We start from the raw sequence: 14,711 nt of genomic DNA, 5'->3' as shown, positions 1-14,711 counted from the left end.
TAACTGAAATAAATAAATAAATAAATAAAGGGGGGGGATTACTGTGATCCACCTGGGACATCAGATTGCCTGAACTCTGAGAAAAAAGAAAAAAGGGGGCCCAGATATGAGTGAATTTACGTGTTTTACCTTTAAGAGTGTGTCTAATTTTTTCCAAATAGAGAAATAAAGCAACATCGTTAAGCCAACGGTCAAATGAAGGTGGAGTGGAGCTTTTCCACTGCATCAGAATAAGACGTCTAGCTATAAGAGCACAAAAAGCAAAGACATCAGAGTAGACAACGTCCCAATATTTTTTATGAGTATACTGTATCAACAGTTCCTTCAGAACTTTGACAACCTTTGAGCATCAAATGAAAGATAGACAGATCAACTGACCAATCAATGCTCTGCCCACAAATGCACCTGTCACAGCAAATAATAAACACACTTTACAAAATGTTGGCAAAAATCCATTCAATTTACTGACACTGTAGCAAACAAACTTGTCCAAATATTTAATGTTAATTTTTGTATGACTATTACTGTTTGGACAGACTTAATGTAGTTTTTGTAGTGTACCAATATAGTGTCCAAGCTGTCTTGTTTCAATTAGGTTCAATAGCTTAGTCCAGCTCATTAGTGTAGAATTTTAAACTCAGCATGTAGTGCAGTGACTCTAAACTCCAATCTAAATGTATTTTTTGAACGGGATTTTTGCCAGTGTTCTGTAAAGCTTATCCAACCACCTAGCAGTTACACCATAAGAGCACATATGCAAATTCTACAGAGGTTTTAAACAACAACTTGGGAGCTCAGTGTGTTTCAAAGCCTACTGCTCGTGTGTTTTGTCCATTCCTAATGCTTTACAAGCATCAGTAAAATGAAATGCCACCCATGCGGGCTAAACAACACTGATAGAAAAAATTCAGTATCATGATCTTTTCTTAATGTGTCACAGTATCAAATGATATTTTAGTTATCATTAATGAAGTTAATGAGCCCATGATTCCTGAATGTTGCCAGTCTATGCTAAATAAATATCTTACAAACCTGAAAAAAACTAATTTGGTTTGACACCAAAGGAAACCTTAAACATACTGCAAACTCAGTGCTTAATGCATGTTTTTTAACACCTTAAATGCCCAGGGCCCCCAGCAAGCCCAATGTGTTATTACAAAATTATTCTTATTACAAAATTGTCTTAATAAGAAATGTATTACAAAAGAATAATCAAGCAAGTTTGCATTGAAGTCCCTGTAGGTACTGAATAATAAGCCTGTAATTTTAAGGGGTTAAGAAAACGATCTGAAGTAGCCACTAAAGGACACATTCTGTATTTAACTGTCAGGTCCTGTATACCATGCATAAAGAAATTTTTTTTTAAAAAAAGCTAAAAACAAACCATTTGACAACAGGAACATGGCAATTTTATGCATTTATCATGGATATAATTTTTACTTTATGTAAACTGAAATGCAGTATCACAGCATGTCAATGTCACAATATCATGGTAAACACAGTCCAGCCCAAATACACATCGATAGTATCAATTCAAGGCTGTGGCCGAGGCCTTGCTAGCCTAGTATAGTAGGGCTCATTTTCAATGCTCACATTCCAGTTACATTAAAACTCATATTTGATTTGGTACAGCTGTATGTTCGGCTGTATTAATTACACTGCTATTACAATTACTTACTAAACTAATTTGCAAAGGATAGCAAAAAAGAAAGAAAATAAGTCAATTAGACTCTGAGCGATAAAGTGCCATTTCTTCAAAACTCTGCATAAACCCTTAAAATTCTAGACTTACAGTGCATCCGGAAAGTATTCACAGCGCTTCACTTTTTCCACATTTTGTTTTGTTACAGCCTTATTCCAAATTGAATTAAATTAATCTTTTTCCTCTAAATTCTACACAAAATACCCCATTGTGACCATGTGAAAAACGTTTTCTCGAGAGTTTTGAAAATTTATTAAAATTAAAAAACAAAGAAATCATATTTACATAAGTATTCACAGCCTTTGCTTAATACTTTGTAGAACCACCTTTGGCAGCAACTACAGCCTCAAGTCTTTTTGAATATGATGCCACAAGCTTGGCACACCTATCTTTAGGCAGTTTTGCCCATTCTTCTTTGCAGTACCTCTGAAGCTCCATCAGGTTGGATGGGAGACGTCTGTGCACAGCCATTTTCAGATCTCTCCAGAGATGTTCAATCGGATTCAAGTCTGGGCTCTGGCTGGGCCACTCCAGGACATTCACAGAGTGGTCCTGAAGCCACTGCTTTGAGATCTTGGCTGTGTGCTTCGGATCGTTGTCCTGCTGAAAAATGAACCGTCGCCCCAGTCTGAGGTCAAGAGCGCTCTGGAGCAGGTTTTTATCCAGGATGTCTCTGTACATTGCGGCATTCATCTTTCCCTCTATCCTGACTAGTCTGCCAGTTCCTGCTGCTGAGAAACATCCCCATAGCATGATGCTGCCACCACCATGCTTGACTGTAGGGATGGTATTGGCCTCGTGATGAGCAGTGCCTGGTTTCCTCCAAACATGACGCCTGGCATTCACACCAAAGAGTTCAATCTTTGTCTCATCAGACCAGAGAATTTTGTTTCTCATGGTCTGAGAGTCCTTCAGGTGCCTTTTTGCAAATTCCAGACGGGCTGCCTTGTGCCTTTTACTAAGGAGTGGCTTTCGCCTGGCCACTCTGCCATACAGGCCTGATTGGTGGATTGCTGCAGAGATGGTTGTCCTTCTGCAAGGTTCTCCTCTCTCCACGGAGGAACGCTGGAGCTCTGACAGAGTGATCATTGGGTTCTTGGTCACCTCCCTGACCAAGGCCCTTCTCCCCCGATCGCTCAATTTAGACGGCCGGCCAGCTCTAGGAAGAGTCCTGGTGGTTCCGAACTTCTTCCATTTACGAATGATGGAGGCCACTGTGCTCATTGGGACCTTCAACGCAGCAGTAATTTTTCTGTATCCTTCCCCAGATTTGTGCCTCGAGACAATTTTGTCTCGGAGGTCTACAGACAATTCCTTTGACTTCATGCTTGGTGTTTGCGCTCTGACATGCAGTCAACTGTGGGACCTTATATAGACAGGTGTGTGCCTTTCCAAATCATGTCCAATCAACCACAGGTGGACTCCATTTAAGCTGTAGAAACATCTCAAGGATGATCAGTGGAAACAGGATGCACCTGAGCTCAATTTTGAGCTTCATGGCAAAGGCTGTGAATACTTATGTAAATATGATTTCTTTGTTTTTTAATTTTAATACATTTTCAAAACTCTCGAGAAAACTTTTTTCACATGGTCACAATGGGGTATTTTGTGTAGAATTTTGAGGAAAAAGATTAATATAATTAAATTTGGAATAAGGCTGTAACAAAACAAAATGTGGAAAAAGTGAAGCGCTGTGAATACTTTCCGGATGCACTGTAATACATATTAACGCTTACTGTTCAGTAACTACAGGGATTCCAATGCAACCTGTAATAGTGTGTGATAAAGTGTGCAATAAAACGTCGGTGACGCCGGTGGTCCTAATCATGGAGTTAACCTCTTAAAAAGCCAGTGGGCCATCAGCTTTGCCGTTAGCGGGCCAACACTGGACTGCTATCCTCTGTCTAACGGGTGCATTTCTCATACGTGAAGGAAGCCACAAACCGGGACAGCCTTGAGTGACGTAACAGCCGAACCTAACAACCGCTGCGTACCATGAAAATACCTTCAAGCGTTGTGATTTTCGCCCACTGTCATTAAAAAGTATATGGGGTGAAGAAAAGCAGTGTATTACCGTCCCTTATCGAACCTTTCTGTTATTTGTATACCCTCTTCTGACTCACCTAAGCAAACACTGGAGGCCTGCCTGACTTTGTAATCATCTCCACCTGCCTGTCTACCGTCGTCAGTCGTTGTCCCTCTCCTACATTACAGATTAAATGAGCACTTCACATTCACTCGTAAACTGTTCATTAAAAGCACACGTCCATGACGACGCTCACCTCAAAACTGCATAAAGGAGAGGTCTGCTCCCTCGGTTTATAAGCTTTCCTCGGCGTAATAACAACGACAACTCGGTTACTAATTGCAAAACGAATGGGAAAATTTATAACCGCTGGACATGGCGTCGGTTTATGAGGAAAGTCCCGCCCTTCAGTAAAAAGAGCCAATCAGCGTGTTGCAAAAGTCCCGCGCGGAAAAAAGCCCGGGAAAACTTGTCGTGCCGATATGCGCATGCCCAGTCGCCAGAAAATAAAGCTGTAACGCGTTTTGTGCGTTATTTTAGAAATTATTTGAGCTAAACGCTACAAACTATTTTTTTTTCAGATTTTACAAATGATTTCAAATCTCTTTCTGAAACGTAAGTATGGCTTTCAGTTACATGTTTATAGGCCTCCCTCCATTCAAAGACATGCTGTGTCCGAAATGGTCCCCTAATCAGTGCATCCGAGAATCTGGATCACTATATAGTACAATTTTATAGGAACAGAATTGGTAGTAAATTATTTCAGACGCTACGCAACACGGGTCTGCTCATTACTGTGCTACAGCAGATTCCTTCACATAAACACTATAAATATGCCACCACTCAACTTTAAACGCTGAGTCTGACTGTACGCCTCAGAAGTGCTTACATCTGCCACAGGTCTAATGAGAGGACTGTGGAGGCTCTGGGCTCCGTAATCCTACTCAAATAAAGGGGGGGGGCGGGGGGGAGGTGGGCGTTGCATGTGTTGCATGCACAGCTACACTACTTATTGGTTGTACACTACTTATTGCAGTGCATTGTGGAATTGTTTGAGTGCACTGGATCTTTTGCACCATGACACCACTACAAAACACCGGAACCCCAAAATAGTGCACTATACAGAAAAGAGGGCACAGTTTTGGACGCTGTTATGGAGTCCTTGGTTATATGCCGCCGAGTGGACAGCACTTTGGCCCTGACTAGCTTGCCAGCCTAATTAATCTAATTTATATTAATATTGGCTCAAATACTCACATCTATGTAGACTCCTGTATAGAATCATGCAGATCTTTCTTTTGAATATTGAAAATGTGAAAATATGAACTTGAAATGTTTGCATGTTACAAAGTAAGCAATCTAGTGAACTCAAATAACTAATTTTATAAATGTCAAGGCATCCACATATTCCCAAAAGTATTCACTCACCCATCCAAATCATTGAATTTCAGGTGTTCCAATCACTTTCATGGCCACAGGTGTGTAAAACCAAGCACCTAGGCCTGCAGACTGCTTCTACAGACATTGGTGAAAGAATGGGTCGCTCTCAGGAGCTCAGTGAATTCCAGCGTGGTACCGTGACAGGATGCCAAGTTCAGTCATGAAATTGCCTTGCTACTAAATATTCCGCAGTCAACTATCAATGGTATTATAACAAAGTGGAAGCGATTGGGAATGACAGCCACTCAGCCACGAAGTGATAGGCCACATAAAATGACAGAGTGGGGTCAGCAGATGCTGAGGTGCATAGTGCACAGAGGTCGCCAACTTTCTGCAGAGTCCATCGCTACAGACCACCAGGCCTTTAGATTAGCTCAAGAACAGCGTAGAGAGCTTCATGAAATGGGTTTCCATGGCCGAGCAGCTCCATTCAAGCCTTACATCACCAAGCACTATGCAAATCTCAGAATGCAGTTGTGTAAAGTGCCGCCACTGGACTCTAGAGCAGTGGAGATGTGTTTTTTAGAGTGACAAATTAAACTTCTCCATCTGGCAATCCAAACAACGAAGTCTGGGTTTGCCGGTTGCCAGGAGAATAGTACTTGTCTGACTGCATTGTAACAAATGTAAAGTTTGGTAGAGGGGGAATTATGGTGTGGGGTTGTTTTTCAGGAGTTGGGCTCGGCCCCTTAGTTCCAGTAAAAGGAACACTTAATGCTTCAGCAGACCAAGAGATTTTGGACAATTTCATGCTTCCAACTTTGTGGGAACATTTTGGGGATGGCTCCTTCCTGTTCCAACATGATTCCAACATTTATAAATGCATACAAGTACATTATCATGTGCATCTAAGTGGTGAGTGCATTTTTTTATTTTCTTGAAAATCATCAGGGATGTCTTCAAAAAGTAATTCTATGCTAACATCATGATTGACATAAATGACATACATATTTGAGGGACCAGAGGTTCTGGGACCCTAAGTAACTGCCTTGAACAAAGAAAACATAGAACATAGAAAAACACTGCTCAGCTGACTTCTGCACTAAAATAGTGCCCTGGGATGAAGTCGAAAACTATAAGCTTTCAGTTGTTATGCTATCTAAAAAAATTGCTTTTGCATGTCTGCTGGAAGGGTGGGATTCATGATGGTCAATGGTATGTAAGTTTGAACATGTAACATCTTATGTGCTGGCTCATCACCTTCACTCTTCTTCCCCCTTTTCTTTCTTCTCACCTCCTCATCCCTTCTTCTCTTCCTCTGTTTTCTCACTTTTACTCACTTCTATTCTCCTCTCCCTGCAGGGCACAACTGAGAGACCCCGAGGTGGTGGCATCCCTCGCCCAGCAGAATGCCAAGATGGCCAGACTGCTCCCCCACACAGACACCGATGCGTTCCGCCGCTTCACGCCGGAGACACTGGTGGAAATCGAGCGGCGCATGGCGGAGGAAGCTGCCGAGCAGGAGCATAGGAAAGCCTTGAATATCGAGATCCCGGAGGAGGACCTGCCAAAACCCTCCAAAGACCTGGAGGCTGGCAAGGCTCTGCCATTCATCTATGGAGACCCCCCACCAGAGCTCCTCAACATACCTCTGGAGGAGTTGGATCCATTTTACAAAGCCAAGAAAGTCAGTCATGTGACCTCTTCATACACTACATTCTTACAAACCATGTTTCGGAAAGTTGATAATTATCAGCCAGGAAACATTTCCTTTTGACTTTTGAAATTCTAAAGCAATGACTAAACCCAAAATCTACTTTACCCAGTTTTTCCCTTAGAACAAATGTAGTTGATCAGCCCTGAATAGCTCTGAATGTGAGTTGACAGCATTGATTAGTACTTCCTCCAATTTGATATGACTGACTAAAGCCCCACCATAATCAGTCTCCTATAGACCTCTGGAGTTGTGCGTCATTTTGTAGCCTGCATCATGCACATGGAACTCTGGCTTTAAGCTGGTTTTGCCTATGAGAAAAATTAATGACATTTTCAGAAATCACCACTGTCATGCTCAGTGCTAACCAAACTCAATACATTTTGTCCTACAAGCATTTTCCCACTCAAATGCCACTGGATTCTCTGAATTATGTGATCATTTAGTAGTTGGTTGTCAGTTGTATGATGTTAATTCAATGTGCAGCAGTGTTGCAGATCTCTTGTGTACAGCAATATCCATATTTCAACATCTTAATGAACTTATAATTCAGAGGACTGAGTGATATTCATAGGAAAAAATGTACATATAGCAAAACATGTCAGCTTTGGAACATTTACTTTTACCATAGGACATGACAACAACGAAAAATGCCATACATTTTTGTAGTAGGGAAGTCTGCTAGAGTTTCTAATATGGGCACCAACTGACACCATATATGATGATTTAGCTGATACAATGCTAACCTGGTAACTATAACAGTACATCCAGTATTAATTAGCTATGTTAGCCTTGTAGCCTCAGTGCAAAACAAAAGAATCAAGCATATCTTGGCTGATCAACTGTTTTTGGGTTAAAGGGAAAATTGACTTTGGGCCAAGCCATTATCTTTAAGTTAAGCAACTACATATGATGTGCTTATTGCACTATGAGAGATATTGCTTTATGTGGATTAATCATTATATCTTTTGTTCAGCCTTGGTTGATGTGTTTTGCAGACTTTCATCGTGATCAGCAAAGGGAATACAATCAATAGGTTCAATGCTGAGCCTGCCTGTTACATTCTAAGTCCATTTAGTCCTATTCGCAGAGGAGCCATCAGAATACTCATACATTCATATCCTTTGAATATGTGGAGGAAAAGTACATGTTGTCAGTGTCCTAACAAAACATTGTATGCCTGATATGGTAGCTTCAGAGGAGAAGGAAAAATGTTCTTAATTTTAATGTACCCAACTTTTTTCCAAGTGCTTGTGGACAGCTTCTACTGGTTTATTCATCATGAAATGGTTATATACTATAAAGGGGAGTTGTTTTCAAATAGTTAAAAAAATGGGATTGTAAAGTTTTGATATGACAGTGATACTGTACTGTACAATGTCAAGTAAAACTCTACAATGTCTATAAAGGTAGTCATTCAGTAGATATTTTGTGCTACATTTCAAACATATAGCATACGAAACTGAAGCCCCTAAGCCCCACTTAATTTACTGAAAACCCAATTTAATCATTTTAAATGAAACCTGTTGGCTGGTTCTTCACATTTACCAAAGATGGCTGTAACCAAATCCCATTTTGCCAGACAATAAAACGTGAAGAGTTACTGAATTTAATGGAATTATTTTTTTTTTCTAAAATAAAGACATTTATTCTATTTGTTATAGACACTTTTGTTCCTTTGTTTACACGATGGTCAGCTAATTATATAGACATACATTATATGTCCAAAATTATCCAGAGACCTCTGGGAACTTTAAAGTGCACCCACTGCTGACAAAGGCGTACAAGGGTGCACATGTAGCTTGTATATTCTTTATATAAAAGCACTGCTAATAGAATGGAGGCTCCGGAGCAACCACACATAAGGTCCCCATGTCCAAAGCCACACATCAAGCCCCCAGTTTTGGGCTGTGATGCACTGTTTCAACATCTAGTGTAAAGCTTGCCAGAAGAGAGGAGGCTGCTACTGCAGCAAAGAGGGACAAACTCCTTATTAATAGCCTTGATTTCAGAAGAAACACTGGATGAGTGTCTATAGACATTTGGATATATAGTGTAAGTCTGGGACATTATGTACTGTAGATCATGACACTGCATCTAGACATAGTGCATAGTGATGGCAGCAGCAGGAATAACTTAATTTGTACCGTGAAAGTTGCCATAAAATTCCTCAGTATAGTTTGCCAGTATCCAGATCATCCATCACAGCACTGTCATCACTGTGGCTCTTGGCAGCTGAGAAATCATGCAGACATCTCCTTAACTGTTCAGTAAATTGTTCAGCATGTTCATCATGGTAACAATCCTGTCCAACTGTGTGTTTATGACGATGAGTAACCCTCCAGAATGGAGCAAAATTATGGAGTAAGTACCAGCAGTAACAATAACACTGTAATATGAATAAATTTTACTCCATAACTGTTGTCATACTTTAAGAATCACATTACTCTCAAAAGGAATTCACACAGAAACATGTTAAAGATGGAGAGAAGAATAGCTTTATATGCAAGACAAAACTGCTGCTTCATCACCAGAATTTGTATTACAGGGTTTAAAAAAAACGGACTTAAACAAAAAATTTGCTATATCTGTCTGTAGGTTTATGCGTATTAACCTATATTCATATGCTTACATACACAGAGATTTACATTTATTCAAGATTTATTTAAGATACATACACTACTTTTTAAAAGTTTGGAATATTAATAATTGCTGTTATTAAATAATAACTTACACAGTGTGGACTGAAATAGTATAAGATAGACACCAGAAGGTATTTCACAATGTTTTGTTTAATATTCTCATTTGTTGGGGAGCACTAAAAGTTAATAAATGATAAATAATACATTGTAATTATCTAGAGGTTTGATCACATTTCAAATATGAATCATTCTGGATGTGCTTCCTACTAATTTGTTCTATATTATCAATATTCAGTCACTTTATTGAAAACAGTGATTTCAAACTTTTAAATGGTAGAATGCATCTAAATGCAGGATTGTTGTCAATTTGATTAATTATTCTTACTGTATTTGCTATTACAATCCTGTGCAAAAATCAGAGACTACCTTTCATCTACTTTTCAGTCAAAATACAATTATACATGAGCCTCAACAAATAAATATGATATTATTTTAAGTCTTATTATTATTTTTGTGTCAACCTTTTGGTTTCATTACAGCCTTTATTCTTTTTGGGAGACTAACTTTCAGTTTTTCAAAGAAATATGTAGTTCTTCAAGGAAATCTGTATTTCTCCAACCTCCAAAGTCTTATTTCTGTTTCTCTAGTTTTGGAAACTCCTGTTAATTTGTTTTCCTTCCACCTTCCCCCTTCTTTATATCTAGTTTTGACTGTAAATTGAGTGGTCTCTTACTTTTGCACAGCATTGTATGTGTATTTTATTGCTGTTGTAAAAGCCTGATCACAGACAAAGGCTCTAAATTTACTTTGGCTCAAGGATCTATTGCATCATGTAACAGTGTTTATCCGAGATAGATAATGGAAAAATGAAGAGAGGGCAGCACAGCACATAACTGACCTTTATTGCATTACTAACCACTACTGCGTATCCTCTTATAGTCTGTACACTCTCTTGTGCCACAGGTATGTTTTTACAGGTATCTACACATTTGAGGCTCTAGTTAAAATCTTGTCCAGAGGGTTCTGTATGGGAGATTTCACATTCCTTCGAGATCCATGGAACTGGCTGGATTTCATGGTGATCAGCATGGCGTAAGTGTGAGACTTGATGGATGGGTAAAGTTCAGCACACAGAACACATCAGCCATTTGATCTTCATTACATAATTCCACAGTCAGGAACAACAGTGCCTCTGTTGGCAAAAATCGGCGTGTCAGTAAGTGTTTAAAATTTGGTTAATTCATTATAAGCTGGATATTCTAATCAACCAAACTGGCCACTGTGTTCAAAATCACTCCATTAGCCCCCTATTTGAGGTTTCCCCCTAGCTTGCATTTAATAATAGAGTCTAGAGATACAGTATTAAAACGTTTGTCCACTTCTAAAGAGGGGTCAATTACCAGCTCTATTTTTAGCTGTACATCTCAACCTCACACTCTGGCCCTCCTTGTCAGAGGAGCTACTGTAGTAGCAAAGGTAAAGCCATAAAGACTCAAGAGTTAAGAGTTTTATTGTCATATGCAGAGTAAAACAGGTGGTTATACTGTGCAGTTAAATTTGTGTTTTTAGTAGTACTTCAGTCTCCATAAAAACATGCATCCATGCATATAAGTCTATATATAGATATATGTGTGTATATACACTATATTTCCTAAAGTATTCACTCACACATCCAAATCACTGAACTCATGTGTTCCCTTCACTTCCATGGCCACAGGTGTATAAAACCAGGCACCTAGGCCTGCAGACTGCTTTTACAAACATTTGTGAAAGAATGAGTTGCTCTCAGGAGCTCAGTGAATTCCAGCGTGGTACCGTGATAGGATGCCACCTGTGCAAGAAGTCCAGGCATGAAATTTCCTTACTTCTAAATATTCCACAGTCAACTGTCAGTGGTATTATAAGAAAGTGGAAGCGATTAGGAACGACAGCAACTCAGCCATGAAGTGATAGGCCACGTAAAATGACAGCGTGGGGTCAGCGGATGCTGAGGCGCATAGTGCACAGAGGTCGCCAACTTTCTGCAGAGTCAATATAGACCTCCAAACTTCATGTGGCCTTCGGATCAGCTCAAGAACAGCATATAGAGCTTCATGGACTGGGTTTCCATGGCTGAGCAGCTGCATCCAAGCCTTACATCACCAAGCGCAATGCAAAGCATTGAATGTAGTGGTGTAAAGCGCTGGCACTGGACTCTAGAGCAGTGGGGACGTGTTCTCTGGAGTGAGAAATCTCACTTCTCCGACTGACAATCCCGATAGAGGAGTCTCGGTTTGGCGGTTGCCAGGCTGCATTGTGCCAAGTGTAAAGTTTGGTGGAGGGGGGATTATGGTGTGAGGTTGTTTTTCAGAAGTTGGGCTTGGCCCTTTAGCTCCAGTGAAAGGAACTCTTAATGCTTCAACAGACCAAGAGATTTTGGACATTTTCATGCTCCCAATTTGGTGAGAACAGTTTGGGGACGGCTCCTTCCTGTTCCAACATGACTGCGCACCAGTGCACAAAGCAAGGTCCATAACAACATGGAGGAGTGAGTTTGGTGTGGAAACCTAGACTGGACAGAGTCCTGATCTCAACCTGAGAGAGAGAGAGAGAGAGAGAGAGAGAGAGAGAGAGAGAAAGAGAGAGAAAGAAAGAGAGAAAGAAAGAGAGAGAGAGAGAGAGAGAGAGAGAGAGAGAGAGAGAGAGAGAAAGAGAGAGAAAGAAAGAGAGAGAGAGAGAGAGAGAGAGAGAAAGAGAGAGAAAGAAAGAGAGAGAGAGAGAGAGAGATAGAGGGAGTAATAGATAGATAGATAGATAGATAGATAGATAGATAGATAGATAGATAGATAGATAGATAGATTTAAAGTATTTAAAATTACGTATGTGGTACTGTGCACACTTACTTGTGCAGTAATGTACAAAGAGCAGAGAGCAATGGTCATAAAGTGACATAAGGCAGTGGTTATAAAGTGCACCATGCATTAGTGCAAATAACAATGGGATTTCAGAAGCAATAAATATATGTATGTGTGTAGGGTTTGATGAATAGTGTGTGTGTGTGTGTGTGTGTGTGTGTGTGTGTGTGTGTGTGTGTGTGTGTCAGCCAGAGTTCAACCAGAGTGATGAAAAGGGGCATTGTGTGAAAGAATCATTCACAAGCTTGATGGCGTGTGGGTAGAAACCACAGATAAATGAACATGCACAAAGCATTAAACTTCTCCTATATTGGAATCCCACATTAATTCACCATCAGCTGTGTGCTGTGGAAATTATACAAAGCCTCTTTCATCCATCCATCCATCCATCCATCCATTATCTTCCGCTTGTCCGGGGTTCGGGTCGCGGGGGCAGCATCCTAAGCAATGAAGCCCAGACCTCCCTTTCCCCAGCCACTTCCACCAGCTCTCCAAGGGGGATTCCGAGGTGCTCCCAGGCCAGCTGGGCGATATATTCGGGGTCTCCCCGGGGTCTCCTCCCAGGTGGACTCGCCTGTGACACCTCCCGAGGGAGGCGTCCAGGAGGCATCCTAGCCAGATGCCCGAACCACCTCAGCTGGCTCCTCTCGACGTGAAGAAGCAGCGGCTCTACTCCGAGTCCCTCCCGGATGACTGAACTTCTCACCCTATCTCTAAGGGAGAGTCCAGACACCCTGCGGAGGAAACTCATTTCGGCCGCTTGTATTCGCGATCTTATTCTTTCGGTCATTACCCAAAGCTCATGACCATAGGTGAGGGTGGGAACGTAGATCGACCGGTAAATCGAGAGCCTTGCCTTATGGCTCAGCTCTTTCTTTACCACAACAGACCGGTAAAGAGCCCGCATCACTGCTGACCCAGCACCAATCCGCCTGTCAATCTCCCGCTCCCTTGTACCATCACTCGTGAACAAGACCCCGAGATACTTGAACTCCTCCACTTGAGGCAAGAGCCTATCCCCGACCCAGAGAGGGCTCTCCACCCTTTTCCGCCTGAGAACCATGGTCTCGGATTTAGAGGTACTGATTCTCATCCCAGCCGCTTCACACTCGGCTGCAAACCGATCCAGCGAAAGCTGAAGTTCGCGGCCTGATGTTCCCAATAGGACCACATCATCTGCAAACAGCAGTGATGTGACCCTGAGGTCACCAAACCGGACACCCTCCATCCCTTGACTGCGCCTAGAAATTCTATCCATAAAAATTATGAATAGAATCGGTGACAAAGGGCAGCCCTGACGGAGTCCAACTCTCACTGGGAACGAGTCTGACTTACTGCCGGCTATGCGAACCAAACTCCAGCTTTGTTTGTACAGGGCCTGAATGGCTCGTAGCAAAGAGCCATGTACCCCGTACTCCCGAAGCACCTCCCACAGAATACCCCGGGGAACACAGTCGAATGCCTTCTCCAGATCCACAAAGCACATGTGGACTGGTTGGGCAAACTCCCATGAACCCTCCAGAATCCTGGAGAGGGTGAAGAGTTGGTCCAGTGTTCCACGACCAGGGCGGAACCCGCACTGTTCCTCCTGGATCCGAGGTTCGACTATAAGCCGGACTCTCTTCTCCAGTACCCCTGCATAGACCTTGCCAGGGAGGCTGAGGAGTGTGATTCCCCTGTAGTTGGAACACACCCTCCGGTCCCCTTTTTTAAAAAGAGGCACCACCACCCCAGTCTGCCAATCCAGTGGCACCGCCCCCGATGTCCACGCAATGTTGAAAAGGCGTGTCAGCCAAGACAGCCCCACAACATCCAGAGCCTTGAGGAACTCAGGGCGGATCTCATCCACCCCTGGAGCCTTGCCACCAAGGAGCTTCTTAACTACCTTAGCGACTTCGGCCTCAGTAATGGACAAGCCTATTCCCATGTCCCCAGACTCAGCCTCCTCACTGGAGAACGTGTCGGTGGGATTGAGAAGGTCCTCAAAGTATTCCTTCCACCGCCCAATGACGTCTTCAGTCGAAGTCAGCAGCACACCATCTCCACTATATACAGTGCTAGTGGCACACTGCTTTCCCCTTCTGAGTCGCCTGACGGTTTGCCAGAATCTTTTCGGAGCCGACTTAAAGTCAGTTTCCAAGGCCTCACCAAACTCCTCCCATACACGGGTTTTTGCCTTGGCAACAACTGAAGCCGCAGATCGCTTGGCCTGTCGATACCTGCCAGCTGCCTCTGGTGTCCCACAGGCCAACCATGCCCGGTAGGACTCCTTCTTCAGCTTGACGGCATCTCTCACCTGGGGTGTCCACCACCGGGTTCGAGGATTACCGCCCCGACAGGCACCAACTACCTT

The 14,711-nt window shown here is 42.2% G+C and overlaps 1 protein-coding gene across 5 annotated transcripts in view; it reads left to right on the top strand.

Moving 5' to 3' along the window:
- Positions 1 to 14,711, top strand: part of scn4ab (sodium channel, voltage-gated, type IV, alpha, b) — a 72,119-nt gene that overhangs the window by 27,391 nt on the left and 30,017 nt on the right. For 4 of the 5 annotated variants that reach the window (XM_017717369.2, XM_017717370.2, XM_017717368.2 and 1 more), the window contains 4 exons: positions 6,471 to 6,795; positions 7,821 to 7,939; positions 9,097 to 9,186; positions 10,428 to 10,556. In XM_017717369.2, the coding sequence (XP_017572858.1) occupies positions 6,526 to 6,795; positions 7,821 to 7,939; positions 9,097 to 9,186; positions 10,428 to 10,556 (608 nt within the window). In that variant the 5' untranslated portion in view covers positions 6,471 to 6,525. Of the gene's footprint in view, positions 1 to 6,470; positions 6,796 to 7,820; positions 7,940 to 9,096; positions 9,187 to 10,427; positions 10,557 to 14,711 lie in introns of those variants that run through there. The other variant, XM_017717372.2, reaches the window with a different exon arrangement.

This window comes from Pygocentrus nattereri, chromosome 1 (assembly GCF_015220715.1).
Source record: "Pygocentrus nattereri isolate fPygNat1 chromosome 1, fPygNat1.pri, whole genome shotgun sequence".
Classification (NCBI taxonomy): domain Eukaryota; kingdom Metazoa; phylum Chordata; class Actinopteri; order Characiformes; family Serrasalmidae; genus Pygocentrus; species Pygocentrus nattereri.
Note: the sequence above shows the minus strand (reverse complement) of the source record. Positions and strands in the feature narration are given on the sequence as shown.